Source organism: Anolis sagrei, chromosome 5, assembly GCF_037176765.1.
Source record: "Anolis sagrei isolate rAnoSag1 chromosome 5, rAnoSag1.mat, whole genome shotgun sequence".
NCBI classification, from domain to species: Eukaryota; Metazoa; Chordata; class Lepidosauria; order Squamata; family Dactyloidae; genus Anolis; species Anolis sagrei.
The window spans coordinates 76,671,310-76,698,516 of record NC_090025.1 but is presented as its reverse complement, the minus strand read 5'-3'; the positions used below and the strand labels follow the sequence as shown (position 1 = coordinate 76,698,516).

The 27,207-nt window shown below is 39.5% G+C and overlaps 1 protein-coding gene across 2 annotated transcripts in view; it reads right to left on the bottom strand.

Moving 5' to 3' along the window:
* LOC132776623 (gamma-aminobutyric acid receptor subunit alpha-4-like) overlaps positions 1-27,207 on the bottom strand; it is a 104,082-nt gene that overhangs the window by 35,236 nt on the left and 41,639 nt on the right. For both annotated transcript variants that reach the window (XM_060778481.2, XM_060778479.2), the window contains exons 3-7: positions 19,390-19,457; positions 15,833-16,053; positions 13,906-13,988; positions 13,292-13,435; positions 9,808-9,960 (exon numbers count right to left, since the gene is read on the bottom strand). In XM_060778481.2, coding sequence (XP_060634464.2) covers positions 9,808-9,960; positions 13,292-13,435; positions 13,906-13,988; positions 15,833-16,053; positions 19,390-19,457 — 669 coding nt within the window. The remainder of the gene's footprint in view (positions 1-9,807; positions 9,961-13,291; positions 13,436-13,905; positions 13,989-15,832; positions 16,054-19,389; positions 19,458-27,207) is intronic.

Here is a 27,207-nt window from a genome sequence, read left to right as displayed (position 1 = left end):
AAAATTGTTTCGTAATTGTTTCGTAATTATTTCCGTATGTCTGGTGCAAGTTTTATAGTTGTTGTTTGTTTTATCAGTGATAAAAAATAAATTATCACACCAACAGTCAACAACAGAGGGAGAGGGAAGCTTCAGAAGTTCCTCCTGTCCCATTTGGAGGGTTTTTTAGCATACTGCGCAATTGCGTCTGCCATTAACGAATCGATTCATAATTTTACGAAATTTCGTAAATTTCCTTTTTAAAGGAAAATTTCGGAATTCTTTAAAAAAACGAAACACAAGGGCCCCCCTAAAAACGAAACGAGTTTAGAACCAAATTTTTCCGTAGTTACCCAAGCCTACTGGACGATAGGGAAGGCTGAGTGAAGGAAGATAGATGCTTTTGAACTGTGGTGTTGAAGGAAAGTTCTGAGAGTGCCTTGGACCGCGAGAAGATCCAACCAGTCCATACTTCAGGAAATAAATCCCTTCTGCTCATTGGAGGGAAGGATAGTAGAGGCCAAGATGAAGTACTTTGACCACATCATAAGAAGACAAGAAAGCTTAGAGAAGACAATTATGCTGGAGAAAATGGAAGGGAAAAGGAAGAGGGGCTGACCAAGGGCAAGATGGATGGATGGCATCCTTGAAGTGACTGGATTAACCTTGAAGGAGCTGGGGGTGGTGATGGCTGACAGAGAGCTCTAGTGTGAGTTGGTCTATGAGGTCACTGAACAAATGAACAACAACAACAAATATTTCAAAAACCAAAGTTTGGGAGCCACTGATCCAGAATGATCTAAGGATGCCTGAGGACCAAGTGGCAATGAATGGACTATATTGTACAGCAATCCAGGAGCAGAATGATATTTTTAAATTAGTTCTGGGTTTTTTCTCAAACTCACTATAGTTGGAAAACAACCACAGCTAATGTTATCTTAGGCTATAGCGAGAGATCCTCAAGATTGATCCACATTTTTAATGAAGCTTATTCACATTTCCAGATAGGGATATTCTCATTTTATAAAAAAAATAGCAATACAATTTTCAGCCCAAAATTTTGCCAGTGTGCATATACAAATACAAACAAAAATAATTCATATTTCCTTTACTTTCTTTTTTATTACAGATTTACATAGAAAGACATCATGGATGAAAACAAGCAAAACTGGGACATACTAGAAACAATTTCCCTACTAGAACAGCCAAGTGCACTGTCCTCCAACATGCATCCATTGTGCAGATTGGCTTAAAGAGCTGGACATGTTTAGCCTGGACAAGAGAAGACTCAGAGGAGACATGATGGCCATGTATTAATACATGAGGGAAAGTCATAGGGAGGAGGGAGCAAGCTTGTTTCTGCTGCCAGATTGTTAACCAGAGCAAGTTACAGGGAGCGGTCAACCCTTCTGTTTAAACAGCTCCACTGGCTGCTGATAAGTTTCCGGTCCCAATTCAAGGTGCAGGTTATTAGATAAAGCTCTAAACGGTTCAGGACCTGCCTATCTGTGTGACCGCCTCCTCTTCTATGAGCCCACACGATCCTTAAGATCTTCCAGGGATGCTCTTCTCTTGCTCCCACCCCTGTCTCAAGCACGGCTGGTGGGGACGAGAGAAAGGGAATTTTCGGTGGTGGCCCCCTGTCTCTGGAACTCCCTCCCCAGAGAGATTAGGCTAGCACCCTCCCTAGCCACATTCCGTAAGGAATTAAAGATGTGGATGTTTTGTCATGCTTTCAACTAACAACTTCTATGACATACTACATACATTACTATTCAGATTTTGTAAGTGAAACTGAATTGATTCTGGTCCTGTTGAATTGCTCTGCTTTCATGATATTTCCTATTAATTGTACTCTTTTATTTGCTTGCTGTTTTGTTTTTACTGATGTGTTGTTGGGCTTGGCCTCATGTAAGCCACCCCAACTCCCCTTGGGAAGATGGTGGTGGGGTATAAATAAAATTATTATTATTATTATTATTATTATTATTATTATTATTATGTTATTATACCTTTTCATCCACCTTATTGAACCAATTATCCTTTAATCATCTCGATATTGGCCTTCCTCCCACCCCTCAAAATTAGTCTCTTGTTGCTTGATGTTTGTCTATTATTGTTATGCTATTTTATGCTTTTAAATTGTAATTTGTTACTGTTTGTTATTGTAATTGTATGTTGCCTGGGCTTAGCCCCATGTAAGCTGCCCCGAGGCCCTTCGGGGAGATGGAGGTGGGGTAGAAAAATAGTACTTCTTCTTCTGCCCTGGAGAGTAGGACGTGGAACAATAGCTTCAAACTACAGGAAAAGAGATTCCACCTGAACATTAGGAAGAACTTCCTAACTGTGAGAGCTGTTCAGCAGTAGAACTCTTTGCCTCGGAAGCTCCTTCTTTGGAGGCTTTCAAACAGAGTCTGGATGGCCATCTGTTGGGGTGCTTTGAATGCGATTTTCCTGTATCTTGACAGGGGGTTGGACTAGATACCCCATGAGGTCTCTTCCAACTCTATGATTCTATGCCAGTGTAGGGCAAAGAGAATGCAACTCCAATGGCAAATAATATGCTGCACTGTAGGAATGCAGGATATTGCCCAGTGTGTGATGAATACCACTTGTGGTGCTCTCACAACTGAATTCTGCAAATCCTTTTGCAGAAGTCAAAGGAACACTGAGAAGGAACATGAAGGTGGGAGAATCAGTAATGAATAAAATGAGCAGCTACGCTACCAGGATAATCAGAACCATAGATGCTACAGACCTTGACAACTAGGGGATACTAGTTGTGGTCCAAGCAAACAACTTTCCCAGGTTTATGCCAAACCTATGAATAAAGCAAATATGCAGCATGTATATGAGCATAATTAAGAACAAGAATCCTGCTTCTCACTGATATATTTGGAAATGGGTCCTAAGGCCATTCCAGACAGGCCCTATATCCCAGGATCTGATCCCAGTTTTTCTGTTTATCCCAGATGATCAGGCAGTGTGGACTCATATAATCCAGTTTAAAGCAGAAAAACCTGGGATCAGATCCTGGGATATAGGGCCTATCTGGAAAGGCCCCCAGAAGAAAAGAAAAAACTCACCATATCCTATGTTTTTAGAAGAGAAAGGGATGAACTAATAACTATTAACAAACATTGATTTTTCAACTCATACTGACACACATTGTCTATCTGCATCTTAGGGCATCTGTTTGTGACAACTGATGGCTTCCATATCAATGGGTGGTGAATCTGCTCCAGATTTTAGCCCATACTTGATCTGGGTTATTGAACATGCCAGGTCCCTCCCTCTATATGAGTTGAACACCTTGGATACCACCTTGAAAACCCAGAGTAGACTGAGCCTGGATCAAGTTAGGGACCACCAGCTGTCACTGTACCCTACATATATATAAGAGGTTTCTTAAAGAAATCCTTTTAAGTAAAAATAAGAGATAGGAAACACCTCCTGGCTGTCTGAACATGAAGAAATGCAATAGGCAGACTGTGTCTTGCTTCTTCATAACCAGCATGGAGCACTAGACCTATGGAGGCTGCTCCACGGGAGAGCAGAAAGCCAGCAGGAGCAGCAAACAAGCAAGCACTCCAGTATATGCCTGTAAATGATAGGATTTTCCAAATTTAGCTAAAGGTTGCTGGCTGGATAATTTCCATAGAAACTAGACCATTTTTTGTAGCATTTATATTTTAAAGCCACAAAGGCAGACTAAAAAATATCTATCCACGGGTTCTGAATCCATGTATTCAACCGACCACAACTTGAAAATATTAAAATAAAATCCAAAAAGCAAACTTTGCTTTTCTCACATAACTAGCACTACACTGAGGTGCAGGCATATTTATTTATTTATTTATTTATTTACTGTATTTCTAAGCCAATTGGTGACAAGGCGGTTTCCAGGAAATCAGTATACATAAAACATAATAGATAAAAAACATTAAACAATATAAGATATCACAAAAGCAATAAAAGCAATATCATCAGCGTCTCATTATTCTCAAGCACTGTCCAATTCTATTGTCAGGTCATTCAATTTCCTATATTAGCTACTCTGTATTTGTAAACGCTTGCTCGAATAGCCACGTTTTAGCTTGCCTCTGAAACGTCAATAGGGAGGGAGCAGATCTGATCTCCCTAAGGAGGGCATTCCATAGCCGAGGGGCTACCACTGAGAAGGTCCTGTCTCATCCCCACCAAACGTGATTGTGATGAAGGCGGGACCAAGAGCAGGGCCTTCCCAGATGATCTTAAAGTTCTCAGTGGAATCAGAACCCAGGCATACTTTGCTGTAGTCCTCCACACTTTCATGGATCCTCAGGCTCTCTCCTGAACTTGTATGAGATACTCGCCATTTCAATATGCCATTGTGTATAATAGGTATCTACATGGGGGTCTGGAACCAGAACCCAGCAGTTACCGAGGGCCCACTGGATTCCCTTTTTTTCACTGTGACCAGACTTAAAGCCACTCCCCAAATCTTGGGCACCCCAGGCAACAGATTTGAGGTATCTTGAGGGGACAGCAATTTTATTTTGCAACTTAGTTGTTATTACTGCAACAGTGCCCCCCCCCCCCCCGCCCCCAACCCTGGCTGTCCATCCAGCGGCAGGCTAAAACCTTTTTATTCAAACAGGCTTAAAGAAAAAGGTTTTGAAGATCTGTTCAGAGGGTGCTGTGGTTTTTAATTCAGGCAGTGCTGTGGGTGGGATTGGGAGGAATATTATTATTATTATTATTATTATTATATTTATTTATACCTCACTTTATCTCTCCCAAAGGATACTCAAAGCCAGTTGACATAAAAGCATTAGCACATATTTTAAAATATACAAATATGCAATCCCGAATATGAATTTGAAATGCTATTTTACTATATTTTATTTTTGTTCTTACCACATTGCTACTATTTAATTGCTTTTTAATTTTTGCATTGTACCTTTTAAACTTCCCTAGTGTGGAGTGTTAACCACCTTGAGGCCCCATGGGGAGAAAAGCAAGGTATAAATAAAATAATAATAATAATAATAATAATAATAATAATAATAATAATCCTAGATACTTGGGAAGGATCTGACATGTGATCCAATATAACAGCCAGCAGAGTGATCTTGTTTGCTGTGGACTCATCTTGTTGTGTTTCAAATAATAATAATAATAATAATAATAATAATAATAATAATAATAATCGGCTAATAGGTATTTCCTGGATTTTCAGCCTCACATGCCCAGGTAACTTGGCGCTCCTTGGGAGCTATGTACCTAGAAATGGGAGAAGGAGAGGGACATCATTTGCTGTTTTGCCTTAAGAAGCAAAATATCTTCAACCATCCCTGACCAGGATAATTGGATATGCCAACTCATCATATCTTGGGGTAGGTTTACTACCTAGTTTTAGCCTGTTGGTCCTATATCTTCTACTGTTGCCTTTAAATAGTTTCTCACTTATGACAACCCTAAGATAATCCCATCACATGTTTTCTTGGCAAGATTCATTTCCAGGTGGGTCTTTTGCTGAGGATGAGAGAGTATGACTTTCTGAGGATCAACCAGTAGGTTTCCAAGGCCAAGCAAGGATTTAAACCTCCTAGAGTCCAAGTCCCACTGTAGTCCACTCAAACCACTACACTGTACTGCCACTCTTCACCCATAATAAGAAACCACTACATTGGTTGTCTGTAGTTGAGACACAAACTTTGTCCAACAACCATTTTTGGTCAGTTTGTGCAGGTTTTAGGGAGAAAAAAAACCCTTACTGAAATAGCAGTAGGGGGGTGGAGATATTTATACCCTTCCCTATGTACAATGCCCAATGAATTCATCTTACATCTGGGGTATATTTCTTCTGTGAAGCTGTACATCCCAAACAACAACAATCACATTTTGTTTTTTCAAAGTGGGGAGGGGAGGAGGAACTTCCAAAAACCTATTATCTCATTTCGAGTCTAACGTGAAAAGACACCCTTGAGACTCAAACGTCTTCTTCAGCAATATTGCGTTAGAATGAAATGGAGGGAGCAGAGCACTGTGTAATGCATACATATTCAGTTTTCTCATTCCAATGAAAACTCTGCCCCTTCCATTCTAATCCAGGTTCAACCTCGTTCATTAGTCTCTTAAAACTATTCCATTAAATAGGTCATTCAGCTCAATGGTCCCCACTTGATGAATCCTTATCCAATGCATGATAAACCAGAGGTTCACAAAGGTATCTTCTTTAGAAAATTGCTTTCGCCACATCTGTATTCTCTCGTCCTTTGTCAGAAATCCAGACATCCCCCCACTCTCTGCATGTTGCCTCCATGTGGTTTATCTCCTTCGTTTTCTATGTCCATTGTAGCATCCGCTTTCAAATTGCATTTTAATGTGTTTCACTCTAATATCCAGTAATCGATTTTCCTAATTGCTTTTTCTATTCACTAACAGCAAAGCAAAAGAAGATAGTATCAGCAAAGCTGACTATAGATTCAGGGCCTGGAGGCATGTTCTTTTACATGGGCAAATGTCCCATTCACATTGGTTGGGCTCCTTTTTAAACATTCACACAAAAGATGAATTCCTAATCAGGTGGATTCCTGAGACATTCAAAGGAAGGATGAGTTTTAACCATACCCAGGCATGTAGCCGGGGGGGGGGGGGCTGCTTGAGGGGCTTCAGCTTCCCCCACCCTAAAATTCTCAGGGTGATCTGCGAGAAGGCCTTACTGGTACATTATTTAAACTGTTATGTTTATTCATATCATGATCTGATCACCATGCTCAATGTATCCCATATGCACGGGGGTATTGGAATAATGATACAAAAGGTTTGCTAGGGTTCTTAATGGTTCTGGCCCAGTTTACTTGTCCAAACGTATCTCTCACTATGATCCACCTAGGGCCCTAAGATCATCTAAGGAGATCCTGCTCATTGTCCCCCCATTGTTGCCCTCTTGACCTTCCAGAAACAAGTAAAATCCTGGCTATGGGATCAGGCCTTTGTAGATCAGGCTGACCTACTGACGTGTTGACTTATTTAGAACTGATGGACTGCCGTTGTATCATGATTTAAATCCGTGACCGCTGACTATTTGTTTCTGTTTTTATATTGTTTATACAGTTTTATACTGTTTATACTGTTTTATATTGTTGTTATTATTACATTGCTGATAATTGTATATTTATGTTTTGATGTGGGCACCATGGGGTGCCGCTTTGTTAGCGGTCTGGAGTCCCTCTGCGGAGGTTGAGATAGGACGGGATATAAAAGCCCTACATAAATAAATAAATAATAGATCCTCACCCCCCCCCCCCCCATCAAACTCAGCCCCCCCCCCCCCCCCAATCAAAATTCTGGCTACGGACCTGATCATACCTAATGATCCAATAATAAGACATTTCCCTCAGTTTTTCCTCTTACACCTGAAGGCCTCACCAAACCCAGCCCTACCATTCAATGGATCATTTTGAGTGTCACTAAAAAGACAATTATTTGTTAGTTAATTAATTCATTATGAGTTTCTCTTTTTGAGCGCCAAGAGAGGTGCTTTTGGATCTTCTGACCCAAGCTGAAATAACTTGGCCAGCTTTGGGTACAATGCACCTTCACCTCAGAGAAGGGTGTCATGTGTTTTCAACCTTAGGCAGAAAAATATTTAGGTCTGATCTTGCAGATAGTTATACAATCCTTCTACCTACTTTTATCACAAAGTTCCCATACTTCTAATAGATACAGCAGATCTCTAGGAAGAAATAGGAAGAAAAAAACAGTATGGAAAGTCAATCCTCCCTCAGTCAAGAATTCCCTGAATATGCCATAATTCAGTACCTAATCATCAACAGAAATGCTCTAAGGGTTCAGATATGTAGAAAATTACTTTGGAATAAGTCCCACTGCAATCACTGGGGGTCACCCAAGAGTAAATATGCACAAGCATGTAGGGTAAACTATGCACAAGATGGTGCTGTGTAGGCTTGTACATATATATATTTGAAGCAGACATTATATCATTGAGCCAGACAACTTTGTGCTGAACTAGAACACACACATATGAATGAGGTGATCATATACAGAATGGAATAGAATCTCTGCATATTAAAATGTTGTGTAGAAGACACAATTTCAGCAGGTGTAGCTATGAAAGGGATAGATGTGTTGCCCTCTTTGGCCACCACACATGTGAAATAGCACTATCTTGCCACTGGAAGTATAAACAGAGTGTAATCCTGAATTTATTAATATTTGTTTTGCGTGTAATTGTCCCAAATACAAGAAAATGCTATTTTCAAAGCCTGCATTGCATCCCGGGATCTGTGCCATTATTGCCCTTTCACTATGCTCAACATAATAATATGGAAAGCTGAAGCCTCCTCTAGCCTTATCATCTCTCCTCAGGCCATTACAGTACTGAATTATTCTCCAACTGCCATGCATCACAGTGAGCTTTCTGATTTCTTAGGTTTGTTTGTTGGCATTCTAGATAATCTTGCCAGTCTTCCTTCCTTTCTCCTATAGTAGGAGGAGGGTAAACGAGACCAAGATGAACAAACACAGAAGCTCTGAAAGCCAATGATGTATTGCAACCCCTGAGATAGGAGTAGATAAACTGTCAACATAGGCTGCGTATGACATCTGGTTCGCAGTTTTGTGGCCATGAAGTCCCCCATGAGATCCCAAAACCAGCTCAACCTCCATTTAAAAAAAACTGTAGCACACCTTCCAGGCAATTTTGGCTGGAAACCCATGTAAAAGCCCCCCATTCATAAAAGTATGAACAAATAGCCCCTATGCACACGTGCATCCAGAACTCTCTATTACAACAAAAGAGGATTGTAATGCTGATAAAGAAGCAAAATCTTCTTTCTCTCTAATGAAAAACATTAATTTTATTTCCCTTATCTAGCTTCTCAGTGCTACCCCAAATTAATACTTAAGGCACATGTGTTAAACTCAAGACGCACAGGTCAAATCTGACCTTCCATGTCATTTTATGTGCCCCTCCAGATGTTGGATTACAATTCCTGTATTCCTCACCATTAGACATCATAGCTAGAGCTGGAAGGCTACCGTTTGTTCTGTTTAATCAGGATAGTGGGGTTTGAATGTATATACAAGGCTTGTAGATATGATGCTTGACTTCAAAACGACCTTCGACCTTATCCCAACCTGAGAGCCACAAGTGCTGTTGGGTTGCAATTCCCGCTATTCCCAGTCTGCATGGCAGATAATCAAAAGGAGTTATGGGAGTTGTCATTCAGTAACATCTGGGGACCCAAACTGGATAAAAACTAAAGAGCGGCCCTCTGTATCCATTGATTCTTTATTTATGCATTCAACAACCCTTTAAAGACAGCTATAGGATTGATGTGGCCCCCAGTGAGTTTGACACCCCTAGCTTAATATTAAATGAATGCAATGTAAAGCTATCATTCAGTATATGGAGGTATGCGTGACATTGTATCTGGGGACAACTATACAGTGTAAGTCATGCCTGCTTCCCTCCCCAGGCAGTCTTGTCAATGGACCAAACAAGACAGAATGCCATTAAGACATAAGAAAAATCTGCTTTCCCCCAATATGGACCCTGCCTTTATTTATTTATTTATTTATTTAAAAAGCCCTATGCTTCCTCCAAGTAGCACAAAATGACGTAGTTCTCCTCTGCTCCCATTTGAGTCTCACAGCAGGAGGACAAAATGCTGAGGCTGGGAGGCATCACCTTGCATAAGGCAATCCTGGGAATCATGGTGGAGTAGACATTTGAGCCAAGACTTCCCTCATCTTGAACTTGGATTATAATGATTCTATTGTAATCTAGAAACAGGCAAAGGCAATAATTGTACTTACCAAAAACTGTTCTGGCAGGAACGGATTCCTTGTTGATCCAAAATGAAACTTGGGAGAGGATCACAGTCATGATGCATGGAATGTATGTTTGTATCATAAAGTAACCCATTTTTCGTCGGAGGTGGAAGTGTACGGTCATTACAATATATTCACCTTTTTAAAAAATGAGAAAAAAAATGACATACTAAAAGCATTTTTTAAAAGATGTTCAGATCACCTACCCAATCTCATTTCAGTTGCATTCAACTAGTTCAATTTTAAAGGTATATGGTACTATTCCATTGCAAAAATGAGAGATCACACTCTGGTTAGGGCCTTGAAAGAATACTGTCTGGAAAGTCTCAGTGCACCACTTTAAGGGCACATTGAGACAGCAGCTTAAGTGCATGCTCTCTTGCATTTTCACGTGGGGTGTCCAAACAACACCCCAAGTAAAAACAAATGCTTTTGGGACAAAGCAGGAAAACCCTGCTTTGTTCTGAAATAATTTGTGTTCTGGAAAGACCCGGGTCTTCTTGAAAGACCCGGGTCTTTCCAGCTGTGGTTGGTTTCTGGACTGCCTCCTCAGAAGTCCTAGAACTTCTGAGGGGACCGTCTGCACAGCCCTCTCATGTTCCAATAAGGCCAGAATATCCGAGAGGGCTCTAACACCTCCAGAAAAGCATTAAAAAAGAAAAATAACTTATCTGGCTGCCATACTCTCTTCTCCAGAGCTCTACTGGTACATCATTTCTATGTGCCAGGAGCTCTGGAGAAGGGGAATGGCCACCAGGTAAGTTATTTTTCTTTTTAATGCTTTTCTTGGGGGGAGGGATGTTTTGTGTCCCAGTGCCCTGCTGGAAAGTCCAGCAGGGCATCTTCCCCCCCCCCCCCCAGGAAAGCGCAGATGTTGGGAGGAGGTGTCCGGACTTTCAGGACCTGCATGCTAGAAACAATTCCAGGGACACTGACACATTTTGAACAATTTGGGATAGCTGTTGTGGTGGCATTGATGTGTGTGTATCATAAGATTTTCCAAGTCAAGAAATATTCAGAGGGTTTTTTTTCCAGTCCTTTCATCTTACAGCACCTGCTATTTGTTAGCACCTAATGGTTAGCATCTGAGCCAGAATGTGGGGCTAGAACTCCACAAATCCTCCCACTGAGAGAGTTCACCAGTAGCATACTGACTGCAGAATTATGCGTGTTGCAATTCCAAAAGTAACTTTTCAAACTGTGAAACAATACCTAGCATCTTCCCTGTCCAACATTATTTTCTTTTCTTTTTTCTACCCAGGGATGAATCTATACTATAGAATTAACATAGTTTGACACCACTTTAACTGTCATGCTATGGAATCCCAGGAGTTGTAATTTTAGACTTTTTTTAGCCTTCTCTGCCAAAGAGTACTGGTGCCCCACCAAACTCCCAGGATTTAAGAGAATATGCATCTCTGGTCTTCCAAGCCAGACCAGATACCTAAATTAAGGCTACCCTTGAAATTTCCTCTAAGTTTCTCACTATCGCTTTGCTCTCAAGTACTGTGAGAAATTAAAAAGGTGGCTATTTCTACCCACGAAGAGCAACTTGGAACAATCTTGCCAGGTTAATAAAGAATAGAATCCACCTTTCACACTGAGCAATGGAAAGTTGCCTTTTAACACAACTTGTCCACTAGGGCTTTCCTAGTTCTCTTAATTATGCAAAGGCCCTCAAACCTGGAGCACATAGACCAACAGAGATAGATACACTGGCTCTAATTTATGTAGTGTGTGGTATGTGTTATGCATAGATCACAGAAACATACTGAACATCTTTCTGTAGGAAAGTAGAACCATCTTTATACAAGAGAGCTGCATGATGACAAGACAGGAACACAAATCAAGGTGGGCCACCAAGACTACAGGTCCACCTTACACAAGCTAAGATATGTTTCCAGTCCAGTGCGGAAACAACCATGGAGACTAAGATGCTTCAGAAAATTTCATCTATGTCCACTGAAAAAAAGTAGAATGGATATAGGTCCACTTGGAAAGCAACAGAATAGTATCTCATTCTATTCTCCTTTGCATACTGATCAGCCCCTTCCAAATCCTCCACACATGAGAAAATGGATTTCAAAGTCAAGAACCAACGCTTATTTGAAATAGATATGAAAAGGGACTGTCAATCACGTAGCACACCACAACACATTTCTGCTTTCTTTTGATATTCAGCTACTACCTAGACAGGATATGAAAGAAGACACGAGTTTCACAGGTAGTTGATAAGTTGTATTAAATAGATGAGAAGCTCATGGTTTTCCTCCATCACTGAAAGGAACTAAAATGGAGAGTATAGGGCTGGTTTGTTTTCTGAGCCCTTGGAGATTGCCGAGAAGCATTTGATTTGTTGCGACCCAAGTCTGGACAGCACACAATCTTATCTTACTACCTACTTTGTCTTCATAATCCCCTTCCTTCTTCAAAAACAAAGCATGACAGAACTGCTTGATTAATTGTCATGCTTCCATCCATCTTCCCTTTCCACCCACTTAAAGGAAAGCTATAAACAACTTGTGGCCTTCTGGTGAAAAATTATTGTATGCACAAATCATTCTCCATTTTGGCTGCTTTGCAAACTTGACATTAGAACAAAGGGGAGCTACTGTAAAGGCACCTAGGTGGGAAACCTATTCTTCACTATACAATATTGTCAAAAAGTGCTGCACAGATTAGAGGAACCTGCTGAGATTTGACCAAAATTCGGGAGCCCGTTTCCTTGGGAGCAGAAAAAGATCTTGGATAGATGTTTCGTGATAGATCAATGATGTCTCACTTACTCATAATACCCAATATATTAGGAAAATATTGCTTCATTTTGCTATCAATAATGCCACTCAGAAATCTGTCAGTTACATCTGTTCCCACTGTTGCTTAATTCTGTCATGATCTCTGTTGCAACATTTTTAACCACACCAATAAGAGAATTTTTAATAATTGCATTTTGTAACAAACCATTAAAAAGAGAAAGAAGGAATGAAAGGGAGAAAAGCGACACCCACAGATCTTAAGCACCAGCAGTTCTCTTGCCGTCATTGCCTGTTGCTATTTTCTCACACCATGTGCTCAAAAAAAAAAAAGCCTCAGCAGTAAGGGCTGTTATATTTTCCTGTGTCTGTTCCAGCTGCCTTTTTAATATAGATGTATTTCGACAATCTGCATGCTGTTTGTAGTATAAGTCACAACTGCAGTTCAAGATTTACAACTGTATAGCTAGGAAAAAATGCCAGTAGCAGCAAACTGAAGTTATATGGAGTGCATCTTCATCCATTTTCACTTCACTTTCAGATGGGAGACAGCATTGCAGCTTTAGTGTAAGCCTAAAGATAAACTGTCTGAGATCTGTCAGCTCCTTATGCTTCGCAGACTGCCTACACTAAGATCTTCTAAATATCTTTGCTGGAAAGAAAATTACACCACTAATTCCACACTTCAAATTGATTATCAGCTACCAAATTCTTACCTGTAATGGATTTAACAGTGTCAGTCGATGCTGTGTGCCCAAGGAGATCATACTGAACTAAACTGGAAGACTCTTCAGGAACTTCCACTGAATGCTGAGGTCCTTTTGTCCAAGTGTAAATCATTTCACTCTTTGGATATGCATCTGAATAACACATATGTAGAACACAGAGACAGACATGGGAGAGACTAGGCTTAAGAACTGATCTGATCTTTCCTAAGGTCAATGAAAACATTCTTATTGATTTCAAATGACCTCGGCACTCAATGATAATTCATATGTATAGCTATACTTTGATTATTTGTTTATTTACTGTATTTATATATCACCTTTCTCACCTCTGAGGGGATTCAAAGCAGTTTACAACATCAAACAGAATTAGGACGACTCTACCACACAATGTGCAAAATATGCCCTGTAAAGACATTTTTTGGTTCACTACCTGCTGCAATGACAAATATATTTCTATGAAAAATGAATTTTGCTGTGATACACCCCTCCCCAAAAGAACCCAAGTCTGGTGCCATCCACAGTTGATCCTACAAGTGCAAACATCATTTGATGTTGCCAATCCCTTCTCTGTCACAATGTCAAATACAATAACAGCTACTTACAACTCCCAAATTTGAGAGGACAGGCATGACCGTCCATTGGGAAATCCACCAATCTCATGGGGCATTCGGCACTTATGGTGAGCCTACAAAGAACAAGATGCAATTAGTTCTAGTGGGATTTTTTCCAGTAGTAGATATTAGGGGTGTGCAATTTTTAATTAGTCCTTGTAAGTCAGATCAAATTAGTTAAATTCGTATTTACGAGGTGATATCCGACACATGGGCACGGCCCATCCCAAAAATTTAAGAATTGAAACTTACCCAATACTTTTCATTTGTATTTTGTAAAACTCAGAAGCCTCCTACAATCAGTTTCATTTTCAGTGCAAGTAAGCAAAGCAAAGCCAAAGAGGCTGCCTCTCCTCTTTAAATTAATGGCCTCTCACCATTAGGAGAGGGAAGCAGCAGGGAGGAAACACAATTCGCTGGCAAAGAAAGCACAGAATTCTGGGAAATGTAGTTTGGGAAGGTGAGAACCCCTGTGGCAGAGAATTCAAAAGGCCCTGTCCTCAACTGTATTTCCCAGAATTCTGTTCAGTATCAGAAAGCCCCAATCAGGAGAGAGATTTGTCCCTCCATAGCAGCTGCCAGCCAGAGATCCAATAAATTGTTGAATCTGCAAAGAGGAAGACTGAGTGATACTTCTGGTAAGTAAATCTCTGTGCTGGGCTGGGAAGAAATCCCTAAATTGAAGTTTTGTTGGTTAATATGAGAGACATTCAATGAGATAGCTGTTAGGCTTTTGTCAAAAAAATTTTTTAAATCCCTAAAATTAGTAGATGTATGAATATTTCTGAAAGTTGGTGGGAATGATCCCCTGTTATCTTGTGTCACTGTATCAAAAATTCAAAGAAATAGCTATTGTAGTTTTTGTTTTTAAAATGTTTAAAATATAAAAACTTAAAAAATTCCTCAAAAATCTGTGGATAAGTGAAATGTTCTGAAACAGTGGTAAATGTATTCTACCGTTGTAGCAAATTACACCCCAATAGCTGTAAAAATGAGGGAGAAAGGAGCCCTGAAGTTCCCCCAATTATCATAATTAGGCACAATTGCTATGATGAAAAAGTAATGAAATTTCGTTACTCTCATTATAGTAATGAATTTTTCACTAACTATACTTTAGAAACACTTTAGAAATGAAATGCCGGTGCCCCCTAATTTTGTAATGAGTTTTGAAACATTTATTTTATTGGGTTGTTGTAGGTTTTTCCGGACTATATGGCCATGTTCTAGAGGCATTTTCTCCTGACGTTTCGCCTGCATCTATGGCAAGCATCCTCAGAGGTAGTGAGATCTGTTGGAAGTAGGAAAATGGGTTTATATATCTGTGGAATGACCAGGGTGGGACAAAGGACTTTTGTCTGCTGGAGCTAGGTGTGAATGTTTCAACTGACCACCTTGATTAGCCTGGGGGGAATCTTTTGTTGAGAGTGATTTGATGTGCCTGATTGTTTACTCTCTGTTGTTTTGCTATTGTAATTTTTGAGTTTTTTAATACTGGTAGCCAGATTTTGTTCATTTTCATGGTTTCTTCCTTTCTGTTGAAATTGTCCACATGCTTGTGGATTTCAATGGCTTCTCTGTGTATTTCAATGGCTTCTCAAGGTGGTCAGTTGAAACATTCACACCTAGCTCCAGCCGACAAAAGTCCTTTGTCCCACCCTGGTCATTCCACAGATATATAAACCCATTTTCCTACTTCCAACAGACTTCACTACCTCTGAGGATGCTTGCCATAGATGCAGGTGAAACGTCAGGAGGAAATGCCTCTAGAACATGGCCATATAGCCCAGAAAAACCTACAACAACCCAGTGATTCCAGCCATGAAAGCCTTCGACAATGCATTTATTTTATTGATTACACATGCCTAGTAAATATATCATATAAACAAATACAGAAACATACATTGATAAAATCACCTACCTCATTGTATACAAGATGGTGCCATTTCTCATTATTCGAAACAGTTTATTTGGAGCTGTCATATTATGTGCAACAGATTTTTTCCCATTCCGGAAGAAAGTGTCTGGTGTCCAGACTTTGGTAACCATTAAGTTGTTTAGTCTTAGAATTTCAATTGGACCATCATATCTTAATCTCTTATCTACCCAAGTCTGGCGGAAAAAAACATCCATTGTGTATTCCTATAGCAAATTGAAAGAAATACAAACTTAATATGTTTTAAATGCATAGCCCTTCAATGAAAATCCCTCAAGGACAAATTAGTCATTGCTAGCTGTACACTCCCTAAACATATTTCTGTCAATTAAATTGAAGTATCTCTACTCCTTAATGCTTTAATTTGCCACATTAGTCATATAAATACATTGCTATACATATTAAAGCAATCAAAAATAATGTCTATAATCTAATAGAATAGCAAGAAGCACACAATTAAACTTGTACTCTAGCACAACACTGGAAATAAAATAATTAATTTGCTAACATATGTTAATGATGTTTATGTCCATGCTGTTTTTGAGCAGATGGGCAGATTGCATTATGTGCTAGGAAGGCATACATCCTTCTATTAATAAAAATCAAAGACATATCATCTGATTTCAACAAACAAAACACAAATGGGTAATCCAAAAGGACAACAGACAGTTTTCTAATTTCGGATTCGACCATGACATGTACAAGTGTCTTTCTCTTTGTAGAAGGTCTTCACAGGATGGAAAATGTGTATATTGTTTTTGAAATATGAAGCTCTATGTATGCACATGGAGAGAACATGGAGCACCAGTGCAAACAATCCTACAGTTCAGAAGGGACCAGCATTTCAGAAATATAGATAGAGCTCCACTTTCCACTGAAATCATATCCTATCGGCACTTAACAATGATTCCTCAAAAGTACAGTCCACAAGGTTCCCAAGGAAATGTGCGTAGGACTGAGAAAGACTTCTCAGCCAACAAATTGTAAAATGACTGAGCACTTCAAAAACAATCAATGAACAGTTTATGGCAAAGCCAAGAAGGATTTATAGGTACCTGCATTTGCTGTGACTACATATGAGTTAGGCAGGGGAAACAAACTACAAAAGAATTCCCTCAATTCCCTACATTTTCTGAGAATTTCTGTTCATATGTCATTGTTGTCTCCATCATCATCACCTCACCCCCCATTCCCACCAAAAAAAAAAAAAGAATTTTTTTAATCCTTACAGTTATCTTTACTCCAATACATAATAGAACCCACTGTAAAGTTAAAGGTAAAGGTTTCCCCTTGACATTAATTCTAGTCCTGTCCAACTCGGGGGGGGGGGGGGGTCTTATTGTTATGTTTCATCCCTGACTGCAAAAGTCTCCAGCTTTCAATGAGTAGTTAGCTTAGATAAATTAGAGGGATTCCTTCTCCTAATTTCCTCAATCAAGCTTATCTTAAGGAGGGGCTTAGATGGGTGTTGTCTTACTCATCTTTGCATGCCACTATCTCCTCCCCCTTTGAATACTTAGCAATGTGATCTCTTCAGGGAAAAAGTAACTTCCTCTTTAAAGGTATTTTTATTGCCCTGGAAAAAGCCATGTTATCAGAGTTCACCATATTGGTTCTCTTCTCCTTTTGTCTTCTCTAGAATGAGGAGGCATCTCGCCATTGTCCAGGCAAGATGTAATAGATATAGTCACTTTTATTATTTTTCCTTTTCCTTAGAAGATAGCTCAGTGAAGCTAGTTAGCTCCAAGAACCTTTCCTATCTAGAATGGATTTCTTTTGTCTTTAATATACATATTATTTTTGATCCTATGAAGCTGTGGCTCTGCAATCCTGTTCCATCCTGTTGAATGGAAGCCAATCCTTGCTCGCTACATGTATGTTTCTGCTGTTTATGAACTGTGCATCTAGCACTGCTATATTTTTGGTGGAATCACTCCCAGAGAGGGTTATTTTGAGCCTAACTGCTCCTAATTCCCAACACCTATCTCCATTTCCAAGCCCAAGAGCCGGTGTTGTCTGTAGACACCTCCAAGGTCATGTGGCCGATCTAACTGCATGGAGCATTGCTACCTTCCTGCCAAAGCGGTATCTATTGATCTACTCACATTTGCATGTTTTCAAACTGTTATCTTGGCAGAAGCTGGGGCTAACAGTGGGAGCTCACCTGGCTCCCCGAATTTGAACTGCCAACCTTTCTGTCAGCAAGTTCAGCAGCTCAGTGGTTTAACCCGCTGTCCCACCAGGGGCTCCTGGAACCCACTGTATCTGTGGGATATACATTTCAGGAAACCATGGAAATTAGTGAACTGTATATTTAACGATACTTAGGCTGGAAGCATATTGTAGAATTGCACTGGAAGACCAAGGGCGTATTTACACTGAAAATGTAATGCAGCTTCACAGCACTATAACTGACATTGCTCAATGCTATGAAATCATGGGAGTTGTAGTTTTACATGGTCTTTAGTCTTGTCTGCCAAAGTGTGTTGGTATCTCACCAAATTACAACTCATCTGATTCCACAGCACAGAACTATGGCATTCAAAGTGGTGCCAAACTGCATTAATTCTACAGTGTAGATGTACCCGCCAAGAGGCCCACAAAGACTTGTGGGGTTGGGGGATATTTTTGATGCATTATTAAGTGAAACTGGATATCAAATCCATAGATTAAGGGGTCATAATGTATACGGATGATACTTCGAGAAAACAAGACTAATGAATAAATTTCTCATTTTCAACATAATCCCTTAACCAACATGGCCAGAAACTTTGATAACTGGAGGACTGGGTTATGTCCCCAAAAGGGGACCTTATCCAAACTCTGTAAATCTCAGGGCCCTTCCACATAGCCATATAACCCAGAATATCAAGTCAGATAACCCACAATATCTGCTTTGAACTGGATTATCTGATTCCACACTTTTGTATAATCCAATGTGGATTTTATACAGCCGTGTGAAAGGGGCCTCCCAGTCCATAAGGAGATCCTAGGTGAGACCCAATGTAAATACACTTTTAATGTCCTGTACAGTTCCTTGCCCCCCCCCCCCAAAGACTTAAGGAAGCAGTATAAATTATATAAAAAAGACATCAGTCAAATGTGTTAAATTTACATAATTTATACAGTTCACTGTATTCAGCTTTTTTCAGTTCAGCATTTTATTTTTAGAACACGTACTGTAGTCTTGATTCCAATAACACACAAAATCTATTTATGTCATTAAAAAGTTTATTCAATGATGTTGTGAATTATTCGGTGTTGGGATTCTCACTGTCCAAAAAAATGGCTGTATCCTTTCCAAAACAGGTTCTTGGGGGGGGGGGGGGGTTATCCTTGGTCTAAATCCAGTATGCACAAGAGGCCCAGAATCAGGGTTAACACATCTAATAATAGCCTGAAAATTAAGCTGCTGCTAATCTTCCCTACTTTGCCTGATTGACAGTCATGCTCAAAGATATATGAATTAGTCGTTCACTTATTACAGGGGTTCATATCCCCTCCCCAAACCCATAAAATAAAGAAAATAAGGAAATACGTACCATCTCTACATCAGAAACCGGCCCAAAACTGGTGACATAGATATCTGTTTTGACTTCAGTAACAGGACCTAATGTGTAAAAAGGAAGTGAGCAAGGAAAATCAAAATGTTTCAGGGTAAAAGGCAGAGAAAACTGTACCGGCAAGTAATGCCACATCTTATGCAATTGTCACTTTGACGATTCATTGGACTAATCGGGAGGAAAATGCGCAGACAGCATGTTCTTCTAACCAAGTCTGCTGTACTTGGAGATTCTTGCATAATGTTGATTTTCATACAGTCCCTTTTGCTTACATAAGTATACTGGTGGAACTTATATATGGTTTTGTAAGTCATTGCTTCCCATTGATACAGGTAAGAATATGGATGCAATATATTTCAAAAAGTAGGTGGCTGATCCTTCAAATTATGACCACCAGCTCAATATTAAACAAAGGGATGTGGAATCTAGCATTCACAAAAGTTGGTCCATCCTAATGACATCAAACTATGATTTGAAGCTTTTTCTACTTCTTTCTCTATTCTCCTCAATGCCCTCCTCTCATATTTTGCACTCAATTAGGTCATGCTTACTAGTGTGTAATAGACCATGGCTCATAATAACATCTAAATTAGCAAACCAGACTTACATTTTCCAGGTTCTGGCCCTGTTTTACACAAATCACAATTTCCCTGACTGGGCAATTTGCCACCAACCACAAAGTACAACTTAACTGACAAGTGTGAGGAAAATAGGGTTAGATCTATATGCAAAAAGAATAATTTGTTCCTGCTAAATTCAGATAGAACTGATAACGTGAGTGTGGAATTAAGCTACAATTAAGTGAATATCTGCTAGTTAAAAAAAATAACATGGTGCTTTATTTGAGTTTGGCAATCCGGAAACATTGTTGTTTATGTTTATTTATTTATTTATTTATTTATTTCGAGCATTTCTACCCCGCCCTTCTCAACCCCCGAAGGGGGACTCAGGGCAGCTTACAAAAGGCACAATTCGATGCCAGCAATACACATAGTAAGATAAAATACATAGCAGTAACAATTATAAAATAATTAAAACAATCCAGTTATACAATACAACTAATAAAAAACCAATCTAATGATCAACGTTCGCCAAGCTCAAAATCCGTTAGTTCATTCCGCATTGTTATAATCCTATCCAATTCTAGTCGTCATTGTCCTTTTGTCTGTCTGCCAGATTACCCAAAGGCCTGGTCCCATATCCATGTTTTTAGTTTCCTTCTAAAAGAGAGGAGGGGCGTCAATGACCCAATTTCCCCGGAAAGCGAATTCCACAGGTGAGGGGCCACCACCGAGAAGGCCCTGCTCCTCGTCCCCATGTTGTTGAACTGTTTTTGATTAACTGGGAGATTTCAAAGTGTATGTTTTAAAGTTGTGACTATGTGTTTGTAAAGCTGCCTAGCATGTGTAGAGTTAACAGACCACAGAGGTTTAAGTTATCCTAGAAAGGACAGTAGAAATGTTTTCCTGCATCACAATGGAATTCAAGAGATGTGCCTTTACTGATAAGAAAGAGACTGCAATCACCATCTTTCGGAGATGTTCCTGCACCAGTTCAAACGTTCTTGCTATGTGCTATGTTTGTGTCAATAGTGTAAACAAACTAATTACTTTATGGCGGCAATCAATTCAACTTTTATTACCATTTCGACAATGGTTATGGGCCCAGCACACTTCGACAGTTTATTTGTTCAGTTGCTTCCAATTCTTAATGAACTCATGGACCAGCCCTCATGATAGCTCCCTAAAACATACTTCCTGGTAAATGAACTTTTATGACATTTCACAACAAATGAACATTTCACAACAACCTGACCATGTTAAAATTGACTATTACAACCTCAGAAACTAATAATTTCCAATTTTCTCCACTCTTAGGGGGAAAACAAATATTTCTTTGGCATATGGGACTGTCACTTGATATTCACATACACCAAAATGTTTCTGGAAAGTATTTTGCACAGAAAAATACTCTCCATTTGGACAGAGAATTGTGAATTTTCAAACAACCAGGAACTTTTGCACAAAACATGTTTTTTACGCAAAAACCAGCAACTTTGAACAAAATCTTGAACAAGCAGCAATCATGTACAACAAAACCATGGGGCTATTTTTTTTTTTGTGCAAAATTGCTTTTTCATTTTTTGGAGGATTGTCAAGATATGTTCGTCTCATTGAAGATAACATTTCCACTCTCCTTTCCTCCAATTAACCAGCCTGTGACCATCAGAACGAAGACTCCTGTCTCAAGTCTTTGTTTCAGACTCACTCATTGGCAGGGTTTTTCATCCTCCCTGCACCCCAGTCAGAAGCTAAGTGGGTTTCCTTTGCCTAATCTGGTGACAGGCTATTAAATTAGGCAGTGGTGCTGAAGGTGGGGAGGGTTGGGTGAGGATATTAGAATCATAGAGTTGAAAGAGACCACATGGGCCATCCAGTCCAACTCTCTGCCATGCAGGAAAAGTGCAATCAACCCAACAGATGGTCATGCAGCCTCTGTTGAGAGCATCCAAATAATGGTCTCCAACACACTCTGAGGCAGAGAGTTCCACTGTTGAACAGCTCTTGTAGTCAGGAAGTTCTTCTTAATGTTCAGGTGGAACCTCCTTTCCTGTCATTTGAACCCATTTCTCCTGATCCTAGCCTCCAGGGCCGTAGAAAATAAGCCTACTTCCTCTTCCTTGTTACATCCTTTCACATATATAACCACAGCTATTGTCTCCTTTCAACCTTCTCTTCTATGCAAGCGTAAACCAATCTAGAACTTCAGCAAGTGGGTTTTTTTCTGCAAAAGCCTACAGGTCTCATTTTTTTAAAAACCCATACTGCTCTGCAGAATAATTTCCTGAAGCACTTTAAGATGTCTGAATCCTTGGCAAGAATATCACAAGATTCCCTCTACTGTATATTTTCATCCCGACTGTGTTTCTTCAGGTAACCTGTTTTTCAGTCAAAACAAATAATGGCAAATATTCTTTCCATTCTTGCAAAAACTTTCATATATTTCTCAGGAAATCATCTTGTCCAAGGATTTTACTCAGCAAAACTTGCTTAGTTCCAGCATTTCTTTTTGTTTTATTGCAAGCCACTTTACGTTGCTCTCCATTAAAGAAATGTAGACTATGAAATATTAATTGTCAAAAATCACATTGCACTTTGGAATGCGAATCTGAGTATCTTCTAGAGTTCACTTCATAAAAGCCAAACTATAATTTAGCTCATGGAGTTACTACTGTTTCTCCTAACACATTAGCCCTTGAACAACCCCTCTCTGCCCAATGCAATTTATGATGCCAATGTTTTTCTAGGTTCACGGGTTCAAGGTTAGAAAAATCAGAAGGAATCCAGAAAATACTCACATTTTCCTCAACCCTTCACCAAATGATTCTGTACAAACCAGGATGACCCATTTCACTAGAAAACTGTGTCTACCATACTGCTGAATGCAAGAACACAGTCAATGAATAATAATATTAGATCTCTTCTTTAGGAACTTGGCTTTGAAGGCAGGTGATGATCAACAGGTTGTAAATTTCATCTGATTTAATGACAGCAAATATTACACAATCCACTGTAAAGATGTTACTTCCAGTTGGGCAAATTCTGATCAGTGCAGCCTGTTTAAATGGGTGGGTTATTACTTTGAAAATCTAATATATGGGCATGGAAAGACACTAGTGGGCATTTTATTCCCTCTCTTAACACCTCCCCTTTCTCTTTCTCATTGCTATTTCCATGCTATCTCTACATTGTAACACCTTCAATATATATATATATATATATATATATATATATATAGGTAAAGGTTTTCCCCTGACTTGAAGTCCAGTCATGTCTAACTCTGGGGTGTGGTGCTCATCTCTATTTCTGCACTGGAAAGCCAACATTGTCTGTAGACACCTCCAAGGTCATGTGGCTGACATGACTGTATGGAGTGCTATTATCTTTGCACTGGAGCTGTACCTATTGATCTACTCACATTTGCATGTTTTCAAACTGCTAGGTTGGCAGACACTGGGGCTGACAGTGAAAGCTCATGTCGCTCCCTGGATTCGAACCTGCAACCTTTTGGTCAACAAGCTCAACAGCTCTGTGCTTTAACTGTGCCACCAGGGGTTCCAATATATATAAATATTCAGACTTTTGAAGTCTGAAAAAGCCATTAGTGATGTGATTGATATATCACTAATGCCCCTTTCAGACTTTAAAAGTTCTTTTCCCTTGAACAGGTAGATTTGAAATTGAAGGTAGGATACATTGAAACTTAGGTATTCAATCTTATCGACTTATGGACAAATAGTCAAATATTATACATCTTTTTTTTTTTGCACCAACCTTTCTTGCATGTACTCAAAATTGCTTTTTGCCAAGTCTGAACTTGGTAGAAGCTCTTTAATTAGATGAATGGAGCATATACCAGGAGCACCTGGGTCTAAACCAGATGGTAGCTTCCTTTTTAGAGATGCAGTGCAGTCATTATATAATTTGCTCTAAATTTTGAAGGAGCTATCCAAGGTGCTTAAGCTTCTGTGACAAAAGGGTTCAGCACCTTTTCTCCTTTAAAGTTTAGACTAAAAGGCACAGCAAATTAATTGCCCAATTGCTATGGAAGTCACTGATCTAACACTCAGAAGTAGGCAGTACAATTCTAAGTAAAAGATGGGCTCGCTGTACAAGGAATTTGGATTATGCACAAGCTTCTTTTGCCGACAAAAATGCCCTATTCCTGGCTTACTTCTGTTGGCTGATCATAGAGCTCTGTTGACAAAACAATCTCCTAGCAGAACTGTTCTGTTGGCAAAAATGTAATAACAGCACAATCAAAAGGAGAGAAATGAGCTACACCAGATCCAATCCATGGGAAATAGCCACAATGCTGGCACAAAGTTAGATCATAACTTACAAATGATATAAGCAATTTGCCATGCACCAAGGCTGGAAGGGATCTGGATGCAGTACAACTTCAGCTAGCCTAGTATTGGCTCAGTCACCTTTGGGTCATCTTTGCCAGTAAGGATTGCTCTCAAACCCAAGAATCAGGAATTAATGGTCATCCTGACATTATTGGATTGCAATTCCAATTATTCTTTACCATTAGCTATCCTGGCTAGGGCTAATAAAAACTATATAGTGCAACAATATTTTGAAGTTCATTCATACCTGGATTATGTCATTATGGAGGTACTTAATTATGTGAGGGAAACTATTTCTAAGGGGTTTGTTTTTCTTTATAAAATTATTGATTTTCTTTATAAAACCTATTTTTAAACGTAAATTATATTTCTTACTTGCTTTGATCCATACAGAACCAAATAAAAACAATATATAAAACTATATAGATATAGATATATCTTAACTTTTCACTATAATTGTCCAATAATAATAATAATAAACTTTATTTGTACCCCGCCACCATCTCCCCTATAGGGACTCGGAGCGGCTTACATGGGGCCAGGCCCGAACAACAATTACAATAAAAAGAACCAAAACACAACCAAAAATGCAAACAATAAACAACATCATAATTACATAGAACATCATGGCAGGGGTTGTGGAGTCAAGCTTTCCCACAAGGGGGGGACGTCTACTCTAATGACAGAATTATCATCTAAATAGTTATGTGAAATTGTATAACTACTCATCAAAGGCACAATGAAAGAGCCAAGTTTTAAGATTCTTCTTAAAAACTTCTAAGAAGGGGCCAACTAACAGAAATAATGCCAAACAATTACAATATATAATGACATAATCAAATTATTAACATATCAGGTGAAATCATTTGATTAACCAGCAGCAAAGAGGTGACCAACAAGTCTTCTTATTCCTTGCAGCCCAAATGCTTGACCAAGTAAACCATTTAAAATTGATTTCATAAGAAGAGATGGGCATCCACCCAGCAAAAAATGGTTACATAATGAACAAAGTTTCCAAAAATATTATCACAATGCCTTTATAAAAATTGGTGTTCCAACAATGCTTGGGATACTGTGTGTGGTCTGGTTGCTCCACTTAAAAAGGATATTATGGGAAGGATGCTAAAAGAAGGCAACATGTTTTAGGAGGTAGAGCAATGCTCCTAGGGAAAAAAACTTACAATTTTGGAGAATGCAATTAATGAGAAACATGATATCTCCAGCAAACCACCCATTGAGCTCAGGGTACCTAGAAAAGATGTTATGTGCCTTCAAGTCACAGAGTTTTCTGGAGCTGAGAATGTGTGACTCACCCAAGGTCACCCATTCCATTGCTCAACAGAGAATCAAACTTTAGCCTCCAGAGTCATAGCCTGGTAGTAAAATCCAGAGCCATTCACTGCAGATCAATGATGGGAGATACAAGAGTGATAAAAGAAAGTATTTCATCATACAGCTTTTACAGTTAAACTGTAGGATTTGCTAGAAATCTAGTCTTTAAAAAGGAAAGTTGGACAAATTCGTGGATGAGATCAAGAGCTGGCCTGGTACAGTGGTTTGAGTATTAGACTAGGACTCTGGGAAACCAGGGTATAAATCCCCACTCAGACATGGAAATCCACTTGGTAATTCTGGGCAGATTACTCTCTTCCAACCTTACATAAGAGCTTCTGCTCTGACTACATCAACTCTTTTGAATATATCTTGCCAATAAAATCCTAAAGCAGGTCGCCTTAAATTGGGGTCCCAAAACTAAGGCCCGCAGGCCAGATGCAGATCTCCAAGGTAGTTTACCCGACCCCTGCCCAAAATGTTAAACTTAGGGTCACCCAATGTCTGAAATAACTTGAAGGCAGACAATAACAACAATCCTTATTAAATTGACTATCTAAACAGTCAAAAGCAAACCCACACTTCCCCCTGAAATACTGGTAAGTTTAGGTTGGTTAAAAATATTTTCCATTTGAAATACTGTATTGCACTACAAATAAGTTATGTACAGTGCGCAGAGGAATTTGCTCAGTTTTTTTTTCCAAACTATAATCCAGCTCCCCAGCAGTCTGAGGGACCATAAACTGGCCTTCTGTTTAAAACATTTGCATATTCCTGCCCTAAATCAAAGTCAGCAAGAATACACATGACAATAAAAAGGACAACAATTTCAAAGGCTAGTATAGTCATGAGAGCCATAGGTTATTGCTAGTATCAGTAACCTCAATAACTCCTCAATAACATCAATAGGGACCTTATCACACTTGGAGCTTTTGGCCCTTTCTCCTCTTTGGGGATGGGGCCTACCGGGTGCCTGTGGGCTTGGCCCTGCCCCATTTATCCTCAAAGTACACCAGGACTGTGGTGCAGCTGGCTGGGAGTCAACTGCATTAAGATCACTACTGGCCAAAAGATCATGAGTTTGAAGCCAGCCCAGGTTGGAGTGAGCTTCTGACCATTGTGTGTATCTTGCTGTCGACCTTTGCAGCCCGAAAGACAGTTGCATCTGTCAAGTAGGAAATTTAGGTACTGCTTATGTGGGGAGGCTAATTTAACTAATTTACGACACCATAAAAGCTCCAGCAAGCAAACAAAGAATGAGGAAGTACTCCATCAGTGTCTCAAATGGACAGTGAAGCGACAGTTCCCCTGGTAGCCAGAATACCCTCATGAAAGCTGGAAAGTTAAATAGCCTCTGTGTGTCTGTCTGTATATGTTGTGTGTCTATGGCATTGAATGTTTGCCTTGTATATGTACATTGTAATCCACTCTGAGTCCCCTGCAGGGTGAGAAGGGCAGAATATAAATACTGTAAATACTGTAAATAAATAAATAAATAAATAAGTGGTGAGAAAGCATCACAAGATGCTTTTTCACCAATGGCACAAGGCAAG